The 25,094-nt window shown below is 36.7% G+C and overlaps 1 protein-coding gene and 1 non-coding gene across 3 annotated transcripts in view; both read right to left on the bottom strand.

Annotated features, from left to right (window-relative positions):
- The window catches only part of OSBPL1A (oxysterol binding protein like 1A), a 242,145-nt gene that overhangs the window by 134,432 nt on the left and 82,619 nt on the right, over nt 1-25,094 (bottom strand). For both annotated transcript variants that reach the window (XM_044243255.1, XM_044243256.1), the window contains 5 exons: nt 24,364-24,437; nt 24,189-24,252; nt 13,498-13,596; nt 12,345-12,467; nt 6,180-6,261 (listed from right to left, as the gene is read on the bottom strand). In XM_044243255.1, coding sequence (XP_044099190.1) covers nt 6,180-6,261; nt 12,345-12,467; nt 13,498-13,596; nt 24,189-24,252; nt 24,364-24,437 — 442 coding nt within the window. The remainder of the gene's footprint in view (nt 1-6,179; nt 6,262-12,344; nt 12,468-13,497; nt 13,597-24,188; nt 24,253-24,363; nt 24,438-25,094) is intronic.
- Nucleotides 19,995-20,142, bottom strand: LOC122903761. The gene has a single exon (XR_006383998.1). It is a non-coding gene; the product is annotated as a U4 spliceosomal RNA (small nuclear RNA).

Raw genomic sequence — 25,094 nt, 5'->3', positions numbered from 1 at the left:
TGCTTCCTCCTCTCTCTCTCTGCCTGCCTCTCTGCCTACTTGTAATCTCTGTCTGTCAAATAAAATAAATAAAATCTTTAAAAAAAAAAAAGGTATCAAGGATGTTTTAAGATGTAGACAGCAAACAAATCATGCATTTAAAAAACGTTAAATAATTCAGAGAAAGGAATAATCATTATGGGATGGAGTAATGGGGTAGAGTCTGAAAAGAGCTGAGATTTGAGTTAGATCTTGAACAATATTTTTATTGCTAAATATAATGTGCAATAAAGCAAACAACCTAAAATATCTACAACTATTATTTTCAGATAGTATAGAAACCATCAGTCCTGAGAAGACTGTAGCAGAACTGTGATCAAGGGGAACTCCAGAAGGGCGAGAGGCTCTGTCTGTATCCACCACTGGCTGCGAGGCCAACCCATAGCGGGTTCGGTGCTGACTTGTAGAATCTATACACTGACTTGACAAAACAAATTTAGTACTTATTTCCAAGTTCAAAAGAAGGGAGTTATAAATTTATAAGCTAGATAAGTAGGTCATTCATTGTATTCACTCAAAACTTACATAGTTGACCCCTGAACAACATGGAAGGTGGGGCACCGACTGCTTTGCAATTCAAAATCCATACATAATCCTTGATTCCCCTGAAACTTAACTACTAAGCAAGCACCTACTGTTGACTGGAAGCCTTACAATAACAAATATTCTAGAGAAAAAGTGTTAAGAAAATCATAAGAAACAGGAATTATTCACCATACTGTGCTGTATTTATTAAAAAAAAAAAAAGCACATATAAGTGGACCCATACAGTTCAAACCCTTGTTGTTCAAGGATCAACTGTATATGTCAAGTTCCCATGGGTGCCGTGCACTGTTAAGGTGCTGAAGACAATTGACAAATAAAACAGAAATTCTTGCCTTGATGGAGTTTATATGCTAAAAGGAGAAGCAGACTATCAACTACTATGTGTATGTATGTATGTATATATATATATATACATACTACTAGGAGACTATCTGATAGCAGACTATCAACTACTAATACTAATCAGACTAACTGATAGCAGACTATCAACTACTATGTGTACATATATGTATTATATATATATACACAGTAGTTGATATATTATAAATTTATTATATACATATCAAATTTCATTTATATATTAATAAGTATATATATTTTATATATATATAAATATATAAATGAAATTTGGTAAATGACAGAGAAAAAACAAAGCAAGGTAGGGAAATAGCAAGTGTCGGGGGGAGTTGCAAGTTTGGACAGGATGGCGTAAAGGTCCAGTCCTGACAGGAACTGGCTGGCAAACTGAAGTGGCACCTGAAAACTTCTTGTAAAAAAGAGGACACACAAGGTGGGGTGGAGGGGAGAGATAAGTGAACTAACAGACTGGCAATGCAGGACAGTTGCCACCCTGGAACAGAGAAGCAAAGCAAAGGACAGTTTTGCTAAGGCCAGCAGAAGCTGGAATCACAGGTGGGGGGGCTTTAGCCAAGGGCTGTTCCACTCCACGCTGCCCAGGTGGAGGGAGGGAGGAAGGAAACTGCCTGCCTGCTCTCACCCTCTCCATCAGTCCCCTGACAGGGTCTCCCTTTTGCTGAGTCCAATCAGAAATCTGAGCGCAAGTAAGCCTCAGTAATGGAGTTTGGAGTCCGTAGCCAGAAGGTTCTCTTTGAGTTAAGATCTGGGCAGGTGAGGATGTGAGTATCCTGGAGAAAAGATTTGCAGGCAACGGGCCAGCTCAGCCCAGGCTGAGGCCGGGAAAAGTCCAGCCTCTCCGAGGGGCTGCCAGAAGGCCAGTGAGGCTAGAAGACGAGCAACCAGGGGTAATTAGGAGATGAGAAGAGGGAAGCCAAATAGAAATGGAAGAGTTTGTGGGTCATTAGAAGGACTTTGTTTTTCATTTTTAGTGAGATAACCTGGAATCTACCAGATGTTTTGAGCAAAGAACATTATACACTGGTGTTTTAGAAGGGTTCTTGGGGCAGCGACTGGAAAAGCAAGGGCGGAATGTGAGGGGCCAGTTAGGAGGCTGTTTCAACCCTGTGTGAAAGACAATGATGGTCTGGGCCTCGGTGACAACAGTGAAGGAGGCGGGAAGTGTGTTACTCAAAGCTGAGATTTTTGAGCAGAGTTTTAAGTAGGTTAAACAATGTGCTTTTCCTTTCAGATTTTTTTTTTTCGTTTAAATAACTGAAATCATTCCAATTTCTTTAGCCAGGGATTCTCCATCTGCATGTAGTAACATGCAATAAAGTGTTATCCATTAAAGTTGGCATATAAGGTATAGCCTTTTTAGAAAGTAATTTAGCAATGTAGCAATAGGTACACATATGTTAATATGCTTTCATCTGTTAATTCCACTTCTAAGAATCTTATGGTAATAAAGTGATGTGATCAAATTTAAGTGTACAATACATTATTCATAACAGCTAAAAACTGGTTACTACATACAGGTAAATTTAGGGTTTTATGGAAGAACAGACTACTGGCCTTTAGGAAATCTTCAAAAAGTTGTATTAGTTTGGTTAATTTTCTTTGTGTTTGTAATCCTGACCTTGATAAAGATAAAATGGTAGAGGTTTTAGCACTGCATTCACTGAACCTTGAAGGATAGGTTTGTTGCCAATGCCAGATGCATAAATTTGGGCATTCATCCAAACAGAAATTAGGTTTAAGGAAATAAAGTACTATTTAAATAGAGGATATTTTGGACCAAAATAGAATGAATATAGATGGTCCCGGACTTAGAGTGGTTTGACTTAGAATTTTTTGACTGAATGATGCTATGAACACAAAACAAGTTTGGTAGAGACCATATTTAAAATTCTGAATTTTGATCTTTGTCTAGGTCAGCAGTATGTAGTATGATGACATCTCGTGATGTGGAGCAGGAACCACAGCTTCCAGTCAGCCACACCATCACCAGAGTAAACCACTGTTCTGTACTGACATTCTGTTTTCACTTTCAGTATGGGAGTTGATAAATTACATGACATTTAACACTTTAATATAAAACTGGCTTTGGGGGCACCTGGGTGGCTTAGCTGGTTAAGCGTCAGACTCTTGGTTCTGCCTCAGGTCTTTATCTCAGGGTCATGGGATCCAGCCCCACATCTGGCTCTGTGCTCACCATGGAGTCGGCTTGGGATTCTCTCCCTTCCCCTCACCCTCCCACTCTGTTCCTCTCCCCACCCCACACACTTGTGCTCACAGGAGAGCACATGCTTGTGTGCTCTCCAAAATACATACATACATACATACATATATTCTTTAAAAAAAAAAATGGATGATTTTCCCCAACTGTTGGCTAATGGATATGTACAGAGCATGTTTAAGGTAGGCTAGGCTAAGTTATGATGTTCTGTAGGTGATATATTAAATGCATTTTCGACTTAGAACATTTTCAATTTACAATGGGCTTATCAGGACATAACCCCATTATTAAGTTGAGGAAGATCTATAAGTGTAAATAAACTGAAAAATGCGTTTGTGATTGGGCTCTGACAGTTTTGAAATGACAAGATAAACAGTCTGTATTTTATTCTATAATTTCAAAGACCCATGAAACTTTTTCTTTTCCCAATGGGAAAAAATTTTATGATCAAAAAAGTACTATTCTAAAATTAATCTAGAAGGAATAATGCAGTATTTTCACAGAATCTGAGATGTAGGAGTTCCTAAAAAGCTTGGATTCCCTTTAGGGATGGAACGCATAGAGTCCCAGAAGGCAGGAAGACCACAGGGGAGGCTGTTGCAGTGACCTGGATTTGACGGGACACAGAGCCAAACCAGTATGGCAGAAGTTGGAATAAGACGCTAAGAGAGGAGTCTTCAAGTTCACATAATTTTGTCTTACAAGATAAGACAACTAACAATCATAACCACAAGGTCTAGATTTTATCCAGGAACACTGTGGTTCTTCATTTTGAGATGTTATTGGCAAACTGTGTATACATGGTATGGAGCAGGATGTGTATTTATCAACTACTATATATGAGCAACAAAACACACGTTGCAAGATTGCTCTGCACAATCACTCGGCATTAAGGTAACACAGTTATCTTCAACTCTTTAATTCCACTCATGAAATCATCTTAACCCCATTTACTATTTATATAATATGCAGATTTGGGATGCCTGGGTGGCGCAGTTGGTTAAATGACTGCCTCCGGCTCAGGGCGTGATCCTGGAGTCCCGGGATCGAGTCCCACATCAGGCTCCCAGCTCCATGGGGAGTCTGCTTCTCCCTCTGACCTTCTCCTCGCTCATGCTCTCTCTCACTGTCTCTCTCTCTCAAATAAATAAAATAAAATCTTAAAAAAAAAATTTATATAATATGCAGATTTATCTATCTACACCTGCAGAAAATAATGTTTACAGTTGTTTGTGTATAAATCTATTGAATTTCATTGTAGATATATGAAATAGCACTGTCAGATCATCACCAGACCTCTCAAAGTTTTCCAGAGGGCACTGTCTGAAATAGCTCTTTTGTAATATTGAATATTGTGTGTATCTCTAAAAATGCAAATGATGCATACCATCGTTATGAGTGACAGGTCATACGGATAATCTGAATGAAGAGATCTCACTCAAAGTTTAAAAAAAAAAAACAAAACTTAATTTGGTTGTAGTTCTGATGTAATTTCTTTCTTTGTTCCATGTTAAAGGAATTAATCCTTATATTTCATCTAACTCTGGACATTTCCTACATCTTTTAAATGTCATTAGTATCTTTTTACTTTTTTTTTTAAGATTTTATTTATTTATTTGACAGACAGAGATCACAAGTAGTCAGAAAGACAGGCAGAGAGAGAGGGGGAAGAGGGCTCTCAGCTGAACAGAGAGCCCAATGCAGGACTCGATCCCAGGACCCTGAGATCATGACCCGAGCCGAAGGCAGAGGCTTAACCCACTGAGCCACCCTGGCACCCCAGTATCTCTTCTTACTTTTGATATTTCTTGAAGATGGTGTTTTAAAAACTCTTTGATGGTCACAGGTGCATAACTCTAAGTATATTAAAAACCACTGAAGGGTATACTTCACATGGATATATTTTAGATTGTGAATTATATCTAATGAAGCTGCTCTTATTTAAAAAGTTCACTGAGGATGAAGAGTGCTAAGTAATATAATATTCCAGCCCACAATAATCAAAATGACTTAATGCTATCCTTCTCAAAGCTATCACTGTTAATACAAATAAATGTTTATGGAACTAACAAAGGGATGCCCAAGGTCCATCTGGACAGAGATAAAATACCTGTGTTCAGTTTATTCTAACATTAGCTTTTCTTTGCATTCCCTGGGCATATATAAACTAAACTGAGAAGTCCATAGAGGGAAACTAGTTTGTGATTAAAACTGATGGTTAAACTCATGGACAACTGAATCAATTAAATTTCAGTGAAGTTATTTACAAACCCACCATAGCTGAAATCTAAAGCAATGGTGAGGAGTCTAAAGTCTAAGAAACACAGTTTTTAATTTACAAAGTAATACTTTTTTCTAGATATATAATTTTTTATTGGATTTTTGATTATGTATTATATGTTATTTTGATTTTTGGAATATTTACAGTCGACTCTTGATGATTCATAATCAGTGGAGACTGAAGAAATAAAAAGTTACTACTGAAAGGTAGATTAACCATTAGTCACTAAAGGTCATATAGACATTCATAGAATCATTAAAGACTAAGACCTGAGAACAACCAACCCCTTCATTTACATATGGGGAAACAGGCTCAGAGAAGTTACATGTACTGTTCAAAGTAACAGCTGGTAAGTGGCAGAACAAGAATTCAAACCCAAGACAGTTTAAAATTCAAGTCTTCTGAATTCATAAGTAGGAGTCTCATTATGCAGGCAAAATGAATTTATAAGCCCAAAATGTTAACTTTAAAGAAAAAGTTAAAGAATAAAATATTAATCTACAAACCAACTCTCCCCCATGAGTAGAAATTTTAAGTAGCTTTTTAAAAACTGCTAAATAGTCTTAACAAACATAATTTTGAATTCAAATCTGAAAATTAACTACATGTATAGCAAACAAAACTACAAAGGATCAACATCTAGGATAATGGGTTGTGTTAAATAGCAGGTGTTATTTGGTAGTTAGACCCCCAACTTTTTTTTTTTTTTTTTTTTTTTACCTTTAGCCATGTCACACTCCTTAATCATTTTCAGAAAGGTAGAAATTTCCCTATCTAGTTTCTGTTGGCATGTCTGTGCTTTCTGGGAAAACAAAAACAAAAAGAAAAATTAAAACTTATTAATAAAGGATTTTTAAAGTACATATGTTTTACTGTTTCTTTCAAAACTTTTAGTTCATATGTTGATATACCACAGTAATTAAGATCCATCTTAACAGAGAAAAGCATGAAAAAATTTCCTTAGAAATTGAATATTGCATTTAATCAAATACAAATTTAAAAAAATAAATCTTTCTAAATTATAAATACATTCAGCATTTGTCATGTACACAATATACAACTGGACTCACTGTTTCTGAGAACTCATTATTCCATATCCATAGGAGTTAGATTTCTTCCAATTAATCCTTTTGGTAGACTTGATTAAATTCATCAGGGAATTATAAAATGCATTCCTTAAGAATATATTTTTTAAAAAAACTAGATAGTAGTAGTATTTAGAAACCACAGCAGATTTTCGTTCAGCCCTCTAAGTCCACATAAGCAGACCAGTAAGGACATTCTCTTAGTAAATCAAAGCTTAATTTTAGATCCCCAGTGTTTAATGACACAAGTTCCATCCCATCTTAGTCAAGATTTAGAAGTCGAAAATGAAAAGTTGGGTAATCACATTGATTATATTAACAATGTAATTTTTTAAAAATATTTTATTTATTTATTTGTCAGAGACAGAGGGAGAGAGAGCGAGTGAGCACAGGCAGACAGAGAGGCAGGCAGAGGCAGAGGGAGAAGCAGGCTCCCTGCCGAGCAAGGAGGGAGTCCCCGATGTGGGACTCAATTCCAGGACCCTGGGATCATGACCTGAGCCGAAGGCAGCTGCTTAACCAACTGAGCCACGTTGTCCCTAACAATGTAATTTTGATGTTAGTTTTACTTTCAAGAAGTAGGAAGAATAAGCAAGAAAATTATCATTGTGAAGTCAGTTGGTTATGGCAATGAAAAATGTCTATTCTGATAACCTTGAGTCTAATATCAGAATCACATTGTTGTAGGCAGAGTACTGTTTATCCTTATGAATTCCCCACTTTGTACTCCTAATCCCAACTGGCTCATCACTCAACATTTTTGCTCCGCCTAAATCAGTCCGACATGACAAAGGGCACAGGTAACCAGGCTTTTCTCCTTTTTCGCCTTATAAAATTTTCAGTGCTTATGATGCTCAGCTCAACCACAGCAGGATTATTCATGGTACCACATTAGTGACAGGAAATGTTCTCTTTAAAATCTACATTACTCTGTGTTGAGAGCTCTAACAACATAAAAAATATAATAACTTTTTTTTTTTTAAGAGGGAAGATACCTAACACTACACAATTTAAAGCACCAAAGAAAGGGAAATGGTGTCCTGGGTCACTTTTGCGGACACAGCCCACAAATACAGGTTGAAAGCAGAGAAGAGGTTGATCTGAAGGACCTGAAACAGGCATTGCAACCAAATGTATCACTTATGATTTATTAAAAGAAAACTGTCATTTCTACTCTATACATAGTTAATCCTCCTGCCCACATGCAAGTCAATGCTGCCATCTTTTCTTTTCCTTTCTATGGTAAAAGTGAGCTGGATGCATAAAAGCAAGCACTTGCTTCATCTCCAGTCTGAGAATCTGTAATGAACAGGCTAGGGCTCCTGGGGTAATAAAGACAAGAACGTTCTCCATAACATCACCCTCAAATACCTGAGTCCCATTCCTCTTCCCTTAACATATCTACCTGATGGACAATTACAAAAAAGAGCTTCCCTGATGGAGGATTTACTTGTTTTGATAAAAGGTACCTATTAGGTCAGCTGGAGAAGATCTGATCTCTACACATTCTGCTTTATAATTAGGTTGGTGTGGTTTTGAAGGTAAAACAAATGGAAAGAGGTTATTAATACAAATAATATGTTCACATCCTCCAATTTGCTATAATTTCCCCCTTAACAGCTACCGGTTATAATAGGTAAACCTAGAAATCTATTTAGAAAGGTTACTGTTCAGGAGTTCTTTGCAAAGCCCAGCATGGTGTCCCATTCTTAACTTCTAAGACATTCACCCTATGTCAGGCATTGTTTTTAGGTTTTAATTTTTTTAAAAATTCTACATAAACAACTCTTAAGCAATGACCTAGTGCCCAAGCAGGACAATATTTTAAACCAAAGTTATCTGGGCACAGGTAACTTTCAAGAACAGAGTGGCATCCACAGACTCGGGGCCCAGAGGGCAGGAGGCACCCAGGTGAGCAGCTGAGCACGTTCCCAGCGCAGGCCTCCTGCTCCTACTACTGCCCACCCAGATACTGGCTCTTGCTTGTTTAAGTTGATGTTAAACCACTTTATTATCCCTGGCCTGGAAAAACAGCTCAAATATGTATTACCAAGGGCTCAGGAGGACTGAATGGGGTAGGAGAGAGGTCATAAATTCCAGGCTATTTGCTACAACCCACATTTGGTTAATTAAGAACAGAACCAAGCTGCCTCTACTCAAGCAATTCAAAGGGACAAACTACAGATACAACATAGTGAATGAAAGAAGACAGGTTCCAATGAGCACATACAGTATGATTCCAATTCCACACAATTCTAGAACAGGCAAAAGTGATACCTATAAGGATAGAAAGCAGATCAGTGGTTGCCTGAGATGGAGGTTAAGTGCATTGCCAGGGAATAGGTCCTTAGGGAACTTTCGGAGATGATGAAAATGTCTCTATCTTGAGAGAAGTGGTGGTTACAAAGGGTATATACATTTGTCAGAACATGTCAAACTGAAGACATAAAATGCATTCATTTTATTGTACAGAAACTTTTTAGAGAATATATTATAGAACTCTGATGACATTCCTCTTTGCAGAAAACAGCCAGGATTGTGAGTACTGGTGCACCAAGGCTCACCTCCAAGGCTCCCTACCTCCAGCCAAATCCATCTCCCCTCAATCTAAGTCAATACGTAGCACATTTATTCTTCTTGGGACCTGGGGATCATTATGGCCCTGCTCTGTAATCTTCCTAATGTGCTATTTTGCAGTAGATATTTACACAAAATTAAAAAAATTAAATGAAAGGATTTATATAAAGAAAGGCAGTTCTCTCTCACATATCAGTCCTAGAGTCCCTGCTTTCCCCCTTTACTAGCCTCAAAGAAACCACTGTTAATAATTTCTCATCATGCCAGGGATGACCTAAGCCTACACAAATGTGTGTGTAAGACCCTGCTTCTTCTCCCAAATAGTAGCATATTAGATACATCATTTTCTACCTTGCCTTTTTCACGTAACCATAAATCTTAGATATATCAATATATATAAATCTGTCTCACTCTTGTATTGAATGTGCCAATCTTATATTTATCAGCCCTATGTTGATGTACATTCATCCTCCTGTACATTCATTTTAATAACAGGCATCATTTACCTTTAAATCAGGAAAGTATGATATCACTTTCTCATTTGACTAAAATTTAGCATCTTCTGCTCATTAAATCCTTATAACACTGACTTCAGATCCTACAGAATCAAGATATCAACAAATGAAACCCTCACTTTCCTTGTGCCACCCGGAATCTAAGAGCCTATCCCAGTTTTGTCCCATAGTACGCTCTACAACGATAGAAGCATTCTACACTGTACTGTCCAAAGTGGTAGCCACATGTGACTACTGAGCATTTGAACTGTGTTCAGTTAAAAGGAGCTGAATTTTTAATTCTATGTCTGAATAGCCAAATGTGTCTACTAGCTATTGTATTGGGCAGCATTTCTGCACCAACACTGTGCTTGAATTTGTCTTCCTATTTTTATATTTGAAATGTTTTCAAGTTGTCATTAAGGAAACAACCATAAGGTAAATATTTCTATGGTTTTTCTTACACTTTTCTCTCTGGAGACCTAACCTCAGGGCAGTGACAGAGAGATAAGCGAAAAGCCATTTTCAATTTTTGGAGGTCCTCGTTTTGGGTGGAGATAAGATGAGACCAAAAACATCATATAACCTGGCCACTTTTTCAGTGTGGATATTCTATCCCCCCCCATAATGTCTTGTCCAAAACCATGCTGAGGAAATAAGGTTAGTTTTATGCCAATTCAGATGGTTTTAGAGTATTCTAACCCTAGAGTTCCTAATTCCCTTTAGAAAGTCTATAAACATCTAGAATAGGTTTCATTCCACAAACAGGTCCCAGAATATCCTTACAATTTAAGAATCCAGTGATCAAAGGCATTCTGGAGCCAGTCTACCACAAGCTACAATTTAACATACTTCACAGCTCATTTCAGATTTCAACCTATTTTTGGACCAAATTTCAGGAGTTGAGACAGAGTCAAGATTCACAGAATTAGCATTCAAATCTGTTGGACAGAAACATGTTTATAACCTACAAAACATGAAAGTGCTAAACACTGCTGTAACTCTCCCTGACTTCAGGTGCTATAAAAATCTAGAAGTTGCAAAAACTTAATGGTTTTAAAGTTAACATAAGAGCATGATATTCAAGTGAATAAAATAAAAGGTACAGTTGAAGTTGATAACATGAAAAACTGAAAACTATACCAAAGAAACATTTTTTTCAAAAAAAACTTTTTTAATGATATATGGGTAAGTATGCTTTTATTTTACCCGTAGCTTCCATTAAAAATGTCTTAAAATTACCATAATAATCCTAGGAAAGATTTGTATGCTTTCTAAGTCCTTCTACGTTTTATCACTTACCTTATTTTGAGGATAAATAGGAAAGGACTACTTTTCATGGAGGGAATACTGACTAAAAGTTGAAATATTTAGCAGTTTTGGGTTTTTTGTTTTTTTTTTTCACTTGTTTAACATGATTCTGGCCATATATATGTAAACTTTATTTACCCGAACAGTTTTAATATTATTTAGATGCTCTGGTAGATGTTATTTTTGCAAAGTTCACAGATCTGAAAATTGTATTTATGGTTGTCACTGTATACATTAGGCTTAAAAAAAAAAACAAAACACAGAAGTAGCACTGGTAAAGCAAATGTCAATATATTCTGGAAGGTCTTCAACCAAACATGGAAGAACTCAAGTTTTTTAATGTTCCATCATAAAATAGAATTAGGGATCAAAAGATCCAAAATCTCTACATTTACAGGTCCTTAAGTCAATAAAACTCCCTAGGTATTAGCAAACTTAACCTCATTAAAGCTGCTGATATGGAAACATTCAAATCCTGCAACCACTTCATTTAGTTAGGAAAAAAAAAAGAGATTAAATTTAGTAGGCAAACTGATATGTTCTGACATAATTATTTAGATTGAAACTCCATCATCCATCAACCTTTTGTAGTTCTAATTCTTCCAAACCCCATTCCCATTTAAAAGACACAGCCAGAAAACTAATGCCCAGATTTAAAAACAAAAAACAAAGAAACAAAAAACCTATTTCATTTCAATAACACATACTGGTATTTCTCTATGGCTAAGACTTTGACGTCACTTCAGATAAAGGCCTGTCCTTTTATTACTGATGCTTTATCTTACCTCTAATCAATGAAGTTACAGATTACAAGTGGTTTTAAATGAAACTACCAGCCAGGATAGGTATCACTATGGTTGCATTATTTAAACTCTGAAATATGCAGTGAAGTCATAAAGGGCAGCAAGTCAAACTCTGCACGCTCCCCCTACTGGCAGCAGTTTTCAAACAGAATGACAATCTGATTACAGCAATGAAAACGTTTTAACTGAAAAAGATATTTGGGGGACGCCTGGGTGGCGCAGTTGGTTGGACGACTGCCTTCAGCTCAGGGCGTGATCCTGGAGTCCCGGGATCGAGTCCCACATCAGGCTCCCAGCTCCATGGGGAGTCTGCTTCGCTCTCTGACCTTCTCCTCGCTCATGCTCTCTCTCACACTCTCTCTCTCAAATAAATAAATAAAATCTTTAAAAAAAAAAAGAAAAAGATATTTGGGCATAGGATCCTATCTTTAGAGCATTATCTACGGAGACATTTGACAGTATCATCATAAAAGACACTATAAATAGCATAAAATATTACTGGACAAAGAGCATTATTACCTCCACTGTCAGATTTCTTAATTTCAAAATCTCACATTTGAAAAAATTCTTGGTGACAGAGTTAGCTATAAAAGTCAAGTTTGGTTTTTCCATTACCTCTAAGGATTCCTTCAAGTCTACAGCTGAAATTGCATCTTCCTCTTCGTCATCACTCAGCTGGTCCTGGGAACAGTAGTGAGTGCTATAAGCAGAATGATCTTCTATTGCTTCCAGCCAGTCCTGAAATAATCCAAAAATTGAAGTAAAAGTGAAATGCATTTTTACTCAAAAAAGAGATAATATGCCAATGATTTAGAAAGTTAAAATTACGTGGAGAAAATATTACAGATTCAAAAAGATACACATTATAAAAGCTGAGTAATGGGTGGAAATTTTTTCCACTTAAAATTATAGACTTTCCACACTGTTGGATATGCTACTGTATACTAATATGTCCAGAAATACAGTTTTACTAACTTGTAATCAAGTTATAAGAAAGCCAACAATTGCCTTGATGCTTTAGCTTTTACTAACGTTTTTAAAATATCAAGTGATTTCACAAAAAGAATATTTTCCCTAAAAATATCTGTGTTACTTCTCATTTCTTACAGCATTACTCAAGGTCAAATTTTACCACTTTCTGATATGGTCAGAGAGTCAGGTTTTAGATCATGTAGGGTTCTTTGCAGGGCCAAAGTTAACCACTTTGGAACTAGATTCTTTTAACCCCTTACATAATTTACAAAAAACAAGACAGTTTCTACAAATATTCCTTTGATCTAAAGGAATATGGAGTGTCCATTAAAAAACTGCACTATGAATTTCTGTCACATCAATCCCAATTTGCTTGCCTGTTGCTGTTGTTCAATTTACCACAAAGGAAGGCTGAGACTATATTGTAATAAATCTGAACACCTAAGCTGAAGCCGAGTTTTGTCACTTGTAAGCTGCGTGACCTTGAGAGAGCACTTCAATCTCACTGGCTTCAGTTTCTACACCTGTAAATTAAGAGGCAGACTACATAATCATTCAGGACTTTTTTCTGAAAATGATTCACAAAATCAAATTATTAAAGATAATTATGAACAGAAAATATCTGCAGGTACATGTTGATAAAGAAATTAATACATAAGCCCAATTTCAAGCTTCATATAATCACCCCCATTAAAACGGTACAGTCAACAAAATTTTAGATATTATTGAATTGATCTTATATTCTTTGTTTTTAAATGTTAAGTTCTATGAAAGATAAATGAATCCACAAGATTACCTCTCTTGACTGTTGAAGACTATTCTTAGGAACCCTGAAGCCATGAATAGTGTCATCAAAGCATTTAATAAAGAAGAGGCAGCTATCAGTGGATTTTACCTTGGATATAAAGAAGACAGTAAGACAATATCATTCATGCACATAAAATAGGATATATGTATGTGTGTATGTGTTTGTGTATATATATATGTATATATATAAAATAGTATATATAATACATAACAGTATTAACATAACTTAATTATACCCAACTGAACAATATTTAAAATACCAAATGGTAAAAACTGGAGGAAAAATTGATGCATTGGGGATATCACATGCATTGCAGCTTATCTTTAATAACATCTGGCTTTCATATTCATAGTTACTCATTTCTATTTGAATAGTCAAAATATAGTCCTAATTGAATAGTCAATTAGGTATGTAGTTTTAGCCTTTATATTTAATAACTTAGCATGCACTTGGGCTATAAAATTCTTTAAATACAAGAGCCCCAACTTCTTATTCATACCATTCTCTTGAACTTTTTGTTTGAGCTGAATGTACAAAATATTTGAACTGAGTGTAAAAGAGTAAGTACACATGAAATTGGAAAAGAAGGGGGAAAGGAAAAGAAGATAAAAAATTATGTTTCATTGAAACATATGTTGGAAAGTGAGGGGATTTAAGAATGGAAAAAGATAGGGGTGCCTAGGTGGCTCAGTTGGTTAAGTGGCTGCCTTTGGCTCAGATCATAATCTTAGGGTCCTGAGATTAAGCCCTACATTGGTCTCCCTGCTCTGTGAGGAGTCTGCTTCTCCCTCTCCCTCTGGTCCTCTGGTGTTCCCCCTGCTTGTGCTCTCTCGCTCACACACTCTCTCTCTAATAAAGTCTTAAAAAAAAAAAAAAAGGAATGGAAAAAGATAGACTTCCACTTCCAGACCCTAAAAGAGTACCACCCTCCTTCTTGCAGAAAACAACTATAAAAAGCAACTGCCCAGGATGGGGGTGGGTGCTGAGGGTGCTGCATCAGTTGGGTGTCTGACTCTTTTGATTTCAGCTTGGGTTGTGATCTTGGGGTTATGAGAGTGAGCTCTGTGCTGGGCATGGCGTCTACTTGAGGTTCTTTCTGTCCCTCTGCCCCTCCCCTGTTTATGCATGCTAGAACTCTCTCTCAAAATGGATAATAAAATATTAAAAAAAAAAAAAAAAAAAAAGCAACTGCCTGACGGAACTGGAGAGTGACCCAAAGTTGACAGACTCAGATAGGGAATGCTCTTGGAGGAAAGGAAATAACTATGCAAATAAGTTCCCACACCAAGGTTTTTCAGCTGGGACATAACAGTCCACAGGGGGACACAAGCAGCATGGGCACACATGGAAAAATCTATAGTCTGTCTTTGAGAATTAATAAGGAAAAGCCAGGGAGGCAGAAATACTAAAGAAAGTGGGAGTAATCCTCCAAGGGAAAAAAAAGAAGAGATCCCCAAACTGCCTGTTCACATGTCTAATTGATGCTGAGAAAGGATTCAAAACAGTCTCTTAAATACAACCTATCTAAATGCAGACCAGAGCTGCCACCCAAAAAAGTTTACAACCTAAACCCAGTCAAGAAAATGACCTGCTAAAACAGTGGAAATAACATTTAACAGAGAAAAATAACAGAACCCAGAATCCCCAGAACTTAGCATTTCATAATATTAAGGATACAATCCAAAATTACCTGATACATGAAGAAGAAAGTGGACCATATTCTCAAAAGAAGTCTAATTAAAGGCAAAATTTTCAGAATGGTTAATAGGGACCCAAATATATACTATCTACACAGACAGAAAATAAAGATGTATAGGTCAAAAGGAAATGGGAGAGAAAAAGAGATACTATGCAAACAGTGAGCATAAGGCCTGAGTGCTTATGTAATATTGGGCAAAATAGATTTCGAAAGTAAATATACTACAGGAGATAAAGAGGGCCACCATATAATAATAAAAGGGTCAATTGTTCAGAAGACAAGATCATTGGTATGTATGTGCTCAACAACTGAGAAATGAACAATTCCACAAGCATAGTTGGTTATTTTGATACCCCTCTCAGCAACTGATACAATTAGCCAAAAATCAGCAAAACACAGATCTGAACAGTACTATCAACCACCATGACTGGATATTTATAGGACTCTAAACCTAGCAGTAGCAAAATACACATTATTTTTAAATGCATTTACTGGGATAATCCATTCATAGAGCCATTAAGCAAGTCTCAATACATCTGAAAAGACAAATCATATAGGACACATTCAATGACCAAAATGAAATTAAATTATAAATCAGAAACAGATCATAAACATCCCAATCACTTAGAAGAACAACACTTCCAATTACTTGAAAATTAAATATTCATTGGTTCAAAGACAAAATTTCTATGAATAGAAATTTTTTTTTAAAGATTTTATTTATTTATTTGACAGAGATCACAACTAGGCAGAGAGGCAGGCAGAGAGAGAAGAGGAAGCAGGCTCCCTGCTGAGCAGAGAGCCCGACTCTGGGGCTCAATCCCAGGACCCTGGGATTATGACCTGAGCCAAAGGCAGAGGCCTTTGTGCCACCTATGTGCCCCTTAATAGAAATTCTACTAATTTCTAACAGAAATTAAACAATATTTTGAACTACTAATAAAAACATACCAAAATTTGCCGCATGAAACTAAAACGGTTACAAAGATAAAAGTATAGCTTTAAATGGCTGTATTAGTAAAGAAAATAGACCTTTCTCCACATCCTCTCCAACAACATGTGTTGGAGAGGATGTGGAGAAAGGGGAACCCTCTTACACTGTTGGTGGGAATGCAAATTGGTGCAGCCTCTTTGGAGAAGAGTGTGGAGATTCCTCAAGAAATTAAAAATAGAGCTTCCCTATGACCCTGCCATTGCACTCCTGGGTATTTACCCCAAAGACACAGATGTCGTGAAAAGAAGGGCCATCTGTACCCCAATGTTTATAGCAGCAATGGCCACGGTCACCAAACTATGGAAAGAACAAAGATGCCCTTCAACGGATGAATGGATAAGGAAGATGTGGTCCATATACACTATGGAGTATTATGACTCCATCAGAAAGGATGAATACCCAACTTTTGTAGCAACATGGACAGGACTGGAAGAGATTATGCTGAGTGAAATAAGTCAAGCAGAGAGAGTCAATTATCATATGGTTTCACTTATTTGTGGAGCATAACAAATAGCATGGAGGACAAGGGGCATTAGAGAGGAGAAGGGAATTTGGGTAAATTGGAAGGGGAGGTGAACCATGAGAGACTATGGACTCTGAAAAACAATCTGAGGGGTTTGAAGTGGCGGGGGGGGGTGGGAGGTTGGGGTACCAGGTGGTGGGTATTATAGAGGGCACGGCTTGCATGGAGCACTGGGTGTGGCGAAAAAATAATGAATAATGTTTTTCTGAAAATAAATAAATTGGAAAAAAAAAGAAAGAAAGAAAGAAAATAGACCTTAATCAATAATCCAACCTTTGACCTTGAAAAACTATTAATTAAAACAAATTAAACCTGAAGCATAGAGAAATTTCTTAAAAAGAACAAAAAAAATCAAAGAAAACAGAAAACAAAAAGTTTCAAAAAAAATCAAGAACTAGTTCTTTGGAGAGATCAATAAAATTGATAAACTGCTAGCCAGGTTAATCTAGGGAAGAAAAAAAAGACAAATTATTAGTATAAAAAAATGAAAGAGAGCACAGCACTACCTATCATACAAACATTAAAAACATAATAAGGGAATATTAGTACTAAAAGGTTTGATAACCTAAGAAAAAGGAAAAATTTTTTGAAAGGCAAAAATTACAAACACCAACCCAAGAAGAAGTAGAAAATTTGATCTAGCCCTTTAGCAACTGAAGAAATTTGTAATTACAATAATTTCCTTAAAAAACAACAACAAAAACTCCCAACTTTTTGGCCCATGAATTATATCAGCATTTAGGAAAGAAATAAACCTAATCTTATAAAAACTTCCAAAAAAACCTATAAAGAAATATTTTCTAATTCATTACAGGAAACCAATATTTCTCAGATTCCAAAAACCACACAAAATATATCATGAAATACAAACCAATATCCATCAGAACACAGAAGCAAAAACTCTTAACAAAATATTAACAATTTACTAAAATAATAATATATCATGGGCACCTGGGTGGCTCAGTCAGTTAAGCTGCTGCCTTCGGCTCAGGTCATGATCCCAGGGTCCTGGGATGGAGTACCACATCAGGCTCCTTGCTCAGTGGGGAGCCTGCTTCTCTCTCTGCCTCTGCCTGACACTTTGCCTATTTGTGCTCTCTCTCTCTCTCTGACAAATAACTAACTAAATAAATCTTTAAAAAATAAATATATAAAGTAAAATAATAATATATCATGACCAACTCAAATTTATCCCAGCACTATGACTAGTTTATTAACACCCTACGACCTATCAGTGTAATTAATCATATTAATAGAATGAGTAAAAGCCTATGATCATTTCAATAATATGCAAAAAGTATTTAATAAAATTCAACAGATTCTCATGATAAGGGCTCTCAGGAAATTAGGTAATGAAAATAATTTCCTAAAGCAGATTACGGGCATCTATGAAAAAAACATCTATGTTGTCTGTTTTTCTGCAGACAACATGATTGCGCATGTAGGAGATGCTGAGGAATCTGCAAAAAAGCTACCAAAACTATTAAATGAATTTAGTTAAGGCCACAGGACTCAAAACAAATTTATATATAATAGCAGCAAAAAATAGAAAATGAGAATTTCAAGCCCATCATGCTAGCTTCAAAAAATAAACACATAAGGACAAATTTAACTAAAAATTATATGACATTATAAAAGGAAATTAAAGAAGATTTCAATAAAGGAGAGATATAATGTTCATAGCTTAGAGGTCTTGATGGCGTTAAAGTTACAACCCTCCACAAGTAAATCTATATAATTAATGCAATTCCAATCAAAACAACCATTCCCCAACACTGAAAATTGATGGAAGACATACAACATATTGAAAAGCCATTTGTTCAAGAAAAATCTATTGAATCTCTCAGTAAGAACAGTGGATGCTGTTTAAGCCTCAGTCCGCTCCATTTCCCCCTCCTCCTTTCTCTGTGGCAAACTCTATCATTATGAGACAAGCTTTAAACACTGGGGCTAACTTTAGAGTAGGGCTCTGAAAAATCCAATTCTACGGCTTTCTCAAAACAATAGCAATCTTGGTAGCAAACAATCAGGAGAGGCCAAAATCACAGAACATGAAGTCTAAAAATATTCGGCCAGGCAACAAACTGGCAAATGAGCCAGACATTTAAAAAGCTCTCACGAAAATGTTCAAAAACTAAAGTAAATCATAAAGAATTAAAAGAAAGCATAATGACAATAACTCATCAAATAGAAAATATCAATAAAAAAATGCAAGTTATGAAAAAGAACCAAATGGAAATTTGAAAATTCCAAGAACTGAAATGAAAAATTCACTCAAGATAATCTGAGATTGGGAGCGGGGAGGGGGAACACCTGGGTGGCTCAGTCTGTTAAGCTTCTGCCTTCCGCTCAGGTGATGATCCCAGAGTCCTGGGATCAAACCCCATATTGGGCTCTCAGCTGGTCAGGAAGCCTGCTTCTCCCTCTTCCTCTCCCACTGCTTGTGTTTCCTCTCTCGCTGCTTCTCTCTCTGTCAAATAAATAAAGTCTTCAAAAAAGAAAAAAAGATAATCTGAGATGGAAGGGGGAAAAATGCAAGACATTATCACATGTACCAATGGACAAAGTCACAGAAGGAGAGAAAAAAAAGCTGAAAAAATATTTAAAGAAATAATGGTTGAAAATTTCCCAAGTTCAATGAAAATATTTGACATTCAAGACGTTCAATAAACTCAAGTAGGATAAATTCAGAGAGATCTATACCTAGATACATCTTAGTCAAACTACTGACAGCCGAAAACCAGAAAATATTGAAAGTAATGAGAAAAAGGACTCCTCAAACACAGGGGAAGCATAGTAAAATTAACAGCTGACTTTGCATCAAAAATAACGAAGGAAAAAAAATAATAACGAAGGACAGAGGGGATGACATATTCAAAGTGCTGAAAGAAAATTTCTCTGTTTTATAAAACTATTATTCTAAAATGGAGGTAAAATACACTCCCAAATTAAAAAAAGACTCAGACAATTCATTATGTATACCTTAAAAAAAGAGTAAAAAAAAGTTCTTTAGACTAAAATTAAGTGACATCAAACAAGGGGGGGAAAAAAACCAGAAGCTAATTGCATAGATAATTCTAATAGAGTACAGACTTTCTCTTTTCTCAAATAATTTAAAGCAATTCACACAACTGTAAAATTGTATGGATGAGCTTGTAACATACTGAGGTGTAATATATATGACAATAATAGGACAGAGGATAAAGGAAGGAACTGAGCTATCTCAGAGCAAGGAAATGGCCCCATACATGCACCAAAAAAAAAAAAAGTGTCTGACCATACAAAAAAATTATTGAATCATTTCAAGTGGGTGAACTGTATATGAAGTGAATTATAGTTCAATAAAAACATTTTAATTAGCAACAATCGTGCCACAGATAAACCTCATTGGCTAAGATACTGCCACTGGGCAAAGCTCAATAAAAATATTTTAAAAGAAACATACAAATTGTACAAAGCAATAGATATAACACTGTATCACTGAGTTTTCAAACATGTAGAGTCATGATATATATAATAATAATAAAGACAAAGGAAGGGGTAGGAAGTGGAACTATATTAAAGCACAGTAAGTATGGAATGAAGTAGTAGTTTTTGATGGATTAAGATGCATATTATAATACCCAGAGCAACTATTAAGAAATAATTTTAAAATATAGTAAAATACAAACAAAAGAAAATTGCATATGAGACATACATATCTTATGTAGAAGATGAAGAACAAAACAAATACAGAAACAGCAAAATGGCAGAGAGAAACCCAACTATATCAATAACAACATTAAGTACAAATTCATTAAACACTCTAAGATTTTACTTTTTAAAGTAATCCCTATACCCAGCATGGAGCTCAAACTCACAACCCCTAGATCAAAAGTCACATGCTCTACTGACTAAGCCAGCCAGGCATCCCTCATTAAACATTCCTATTGGGACACCTGGGTGGCTCAGTTGGTTAAGCGGCTGCCTTTGGCTCAGGTCATGATCCTAGCGTCCTGGGTTCGAGTCCCACATCAGGCTCCTTGCTCAGCGGGGAGCCTGCTTCTCCCTCTGCTTCTGCCTCTGCCTCTGCCTACCACTCTGTCTGCCTGGGCTGGCATACTCTCTTTCTCTCTCTCTCTGACAAATAAATAAATAAAATAAAATAAAATAAAAACAAAAAAAAAAACCATTCCTATCACAAGGGAGAGATTGTCAAACTGGATAAAAATACCAGATACGAGTGTATGCTCTCAGTAAGAGACTTATTTTAGGACGCCTGCGTGGCTCAGTCGGTTGAGTGACTGCCTTCAGCTTAGGCCATGATCCTGGAGTCCTGGGATCGAGTCCCATATCAGGTTCCCTGCTCAGCAGGGGGTCTGTTTTTCTCTCAGACCTTCCCCCTCTCATGCTTTCTCTCTCTCAAATAAATAGATTTTTTTTAAAAAAAGGAGAGAGAGACTTATTTTAGATTGAGACACATAAATAGGCTGAAAGCAAAAGGATGGAAAAAGATATACAATGCAAACAGTACCTGTATGAGAATTGGAGTGACTATAGTGATTATTATGGACGGAACTGTGTCCTCCACAAATTCATATGTGGAAGCCCCAACCCTCAATGAGACTATTTGTAAATGGGGCCTTTAAAGAGGAAATTAAGATTAAATGAGGTCACAAGAGTGGGGCCCTAATTCAGCAAGACTGGTATCCTTCATAAGAGGAAGAGAAACCAGGGATGCCTGCACACAAAGTAAAGCCATAGGAGAGCTGCCAAGAAGGCAGCTATCTGCAACCCAAGGAAAGAGGCCTCAGGAGAAATCTATCCCTACACGTCAGAGCTGAAACTATAAAATCCATAAAGGAAACATAGGGATAAAGCTTCAAAGCAGTGGACTTGGAATGGGTTTCTTGGACATGACACAAAAACACAAGTGACAAAAGCAAAAATATATAAATTAGACTATCAAAATTAAAAACTTCTATGTATCAAAGAGCATTGTCAACAGAGTGTAAAGACAACCCACAGAATGGGAGAAAATATTTGCAAACCATATACTGGTTTATATCCAGAATATACAAAGAACTTCTACAACTCAACACCAACCAAAAAACCAAACAGCTCAGTTAAAAAATGGGCAAAGGACTTAAACAGATATTTCTCCAAAGACAATATACGATGCCTAAGAAGCACATGAGAAGATCCTAAACATCCATTCATTACAGAAACCCAAGTCAAACTGCAATTAGATACCACCTCAAACTCATTAGGATGCTCAATTAAAAAAAAAGGGGGGGGAACAAAGTGCTGATGAGGATGTGGAGAAAGTGAAATTGGAACCCTTGCACACTGTCGGTGTGAACATAAAATGGGCCAGCTGCTATGGAGAACAGCAGGGAAATTCCTCAGAAAGTTAAAAATAGAACTACCATATCATTCAGCAACTCCACTTCTAGGTCTAGATCCAAAAGCAGGATCTTGAAGAGATTATTTGCACATCCACATTCACTGCAGCGTTATTCACAATCACCAAGAGGTGGAAGCAATTCAAATGCCCACTGACAGATGAATGCATAAATAAATGTGGCCTATACAAACAATGGAATATTATTTAGCCTTTGGGGGAAAAAAAAAAAAAGAAATCCTGTCACATATTACAGCATGGATGATTCTTGAGGATATCAGACTAAGTGAAGTAAGGCAGTCATAGAAAGACATAAAACTGTATGATTCCACTAGCAGGAGGATCGAAGTAGTCAAACTCAAAGAAACCAAAAGTTAGAACAATGGCTGCAAGGCACTGGGGGTAGGGGAAATAGGCAGTTAGTTGCTCAATGGACAGAGTTCCAGTTTTGCAAGGAAAAGTTCCAGAGATGTGTTGCACAACAAAGTAAACACAGTTCAGTTCAGTAGCTTGAACTACAGTAGTGACTGAACTGTACCCTTAAAAATGGTTAAAATAGTGAATTTTATGTTATGTGTTTTACCACAACTAAATTTTTTCAAAAAGGAAAGAAATTCTGACACGTGCTGTAACACGGATGAATCTTGAGGATACTCTACTAAGTGAAAATAAGCCAGTCACAGGAGGACGTACATTGTCTGTATTTACTTATATGAAGTACCTAACAAGGTCGAATTCATAGACACAGGAAGTAGAATGGTGGCTGCCGGGGCCCGGGAATAGAAAGAAACGGAACTAGTGACTGAAGGGTACTGAGTTTTAGTTTGGGAAAACAAAGAGTTCTGGAGATCAATGGTGCTGACACTGCAAAATAATACAAATGTACTTAAGGTCACTGAACTGCACAATGAAAAAAATTAAGAAACTGAGAGTTGAAACACTATTAGAAAAAAAGATCTCAAATCAATATCCTCAGCTTCTACTTTAAGAAACTACAAAGTAGACAGAGTGCTTTAAAGCAGCCACACAGGGGACGCTCAGCAGCTTGTGTTTATACACGACTCATAAAGGTCGGCTTTAAGCACACATGTACAGAAGAAACAAAAATTATAACACAAGGTGAGGCATAATACAGCAAGGGCTGACCAATCCCACAGAAGTGAAAGAGCAAGAAATTTTAAAAGCGTGGGCAGAGCACCTCCTTTGTTTTTTGATCTAAGGCAGCCAAGAACCAGATAAAGGGCCCAGCTGAGGAAGAAGCTTGGTATTAAGTAGATGGGTCTACAGCAGGGACAGAAGAGAATGGCCAGGGTTGCCCTGAAAGAGAAAACAACAGATGACACAGGTATGATGAGAGGAGGACCCTGAATCTCCAGCCCAATGTGAAAGGAACACAGGGTGCAAGGACTCTGAAGGGGCCGGCTGTGTAAATCGGCTGCACTCCTGGGAATGGGCCCTGTCTGTGACTCCCCAAGGGGAACACCTGGTCTTCTGGGGGGTGTTCGCCCTGGGAAAGCCAGGTGCTGTGCTCTAAAGAGCAGATGGATTGCCACGATGTATTGACCACCCTAAAGGATCTGAAGTAGGAAATAAGGAAGTATGTCTAGGCTCCAGTCTTAGACTAATCTCTACAGAGGAGAAACTCCTTTTTTCTCCTGGTTGATAAAAACATAAACAGTGAACACAGAGAACCCAAGAATCCCAATTTTGAAGCAGGCTTTAATTTTTAACATTTTAATTTTCCAATTTACCCAGATATAAATACACACATACATGTAGGACATACACACATAGGTATATACACATGTATGTGTGAATATACATACATACACATACAAAAACAAAATGTTAAAGGCACTTTGTGTTTTCAGGTAACTCATCTCCCATCCCACAATACTTGGAAATAAAAATTGATTGTATTTTTAAAACAAGAACTTCCACAATTTTTCTTGTTCTCAAATAAAAATACAAGTGCCTTCTACCCCCAAGATTTTACAAGGCAGCTTATAAAAATAATTTTGGGCATTTACTTGCAAAACTGACTTCATGGTTTGAGCAAAAGATGCATGTGTCATCCTACCGTGCATACTGCTTGAGTTAGATGCTTGCATCCCTGGCGATAAATATTACGGACTGCATCAGGCCTTCAAAATACATTTTAAATTAACAAGACAAAAGGAAAAGAGTTAAGTGAAAACTTTTAATCTTTCAAAATTTAGATAATGAAATTTAATAAGTATCAAGATAATACTTACTGTTTCCTATACCACGAAAGGACTCCATGTTCTAACACTACCCAGAATAATCTCCAGCCAAAAAATCTTGAACTCTAAGGGAAAAATTGGCAATGATTTTCTGAAGTGACTCATCCAGATTCAAATACCTAACTGATAAAAATTAAGTTATGACAGTTCTATTGTAATCTTTCATCTAGACAGTACTAATGAACATTTAAAAAATGATCAAACATGGGGGCATCTGGGTGGCTCAGTTGGTTAAGAGTCTGCATTTGGCTCAGGTCATGATCTCAGGGTCCTGGGATCAAGCCCTGCACTGGGCTCCCCACACTCACACACACACTCTCTCTCTCAAAAAAAAATTAAAGAAAAAAAAACGATCAGGGGTGCCTGGGTGGTTCAGTTGGTTAAGCGCCTGCCTTTGGCTCATATCATGATCTCAGGGTCCTGGGATCAAGCACTGCACTGGGCTCCTGGCTCAGCGGGGAACCTGCCACTCCTCCCTCTGCCTGTTACTTTCCCCTGCTTGTGCTCTTACAAATAAATAAAATCTTTAAAAATTTTTTTTTTAATTTAAAAAAGTATCAGATATGAACTAAGGTACTCAGTGCATTAATGAAAACGTAACACAACAGAGGGACAGGAATAGAAGAAATGCCATACTAATAAGATCAACAATGAACACTATGGTTCTAACAATATTGTTCAGGAATATTTATAGGAAGATTTTCAGTTGTGGACTTCAAAGA

Source organism: Neovison vison, chromosome 3 (assembly GCF_020171115.1).
Source record: "Neovison vison isolate M4711 chromosome 3, ASM_NN_V1, whole genome shotgun sequence".
NCBI classification, from domain to species: domain Eukaryota; kingdom Metazoa; phylum Chordata; class Mammalia; order Carnivora; family Mustelidae; genus Neogale; species Neogale vison.
This window is presented reverse-complemented; position numbering and strand designations above follow the sequence as displayed.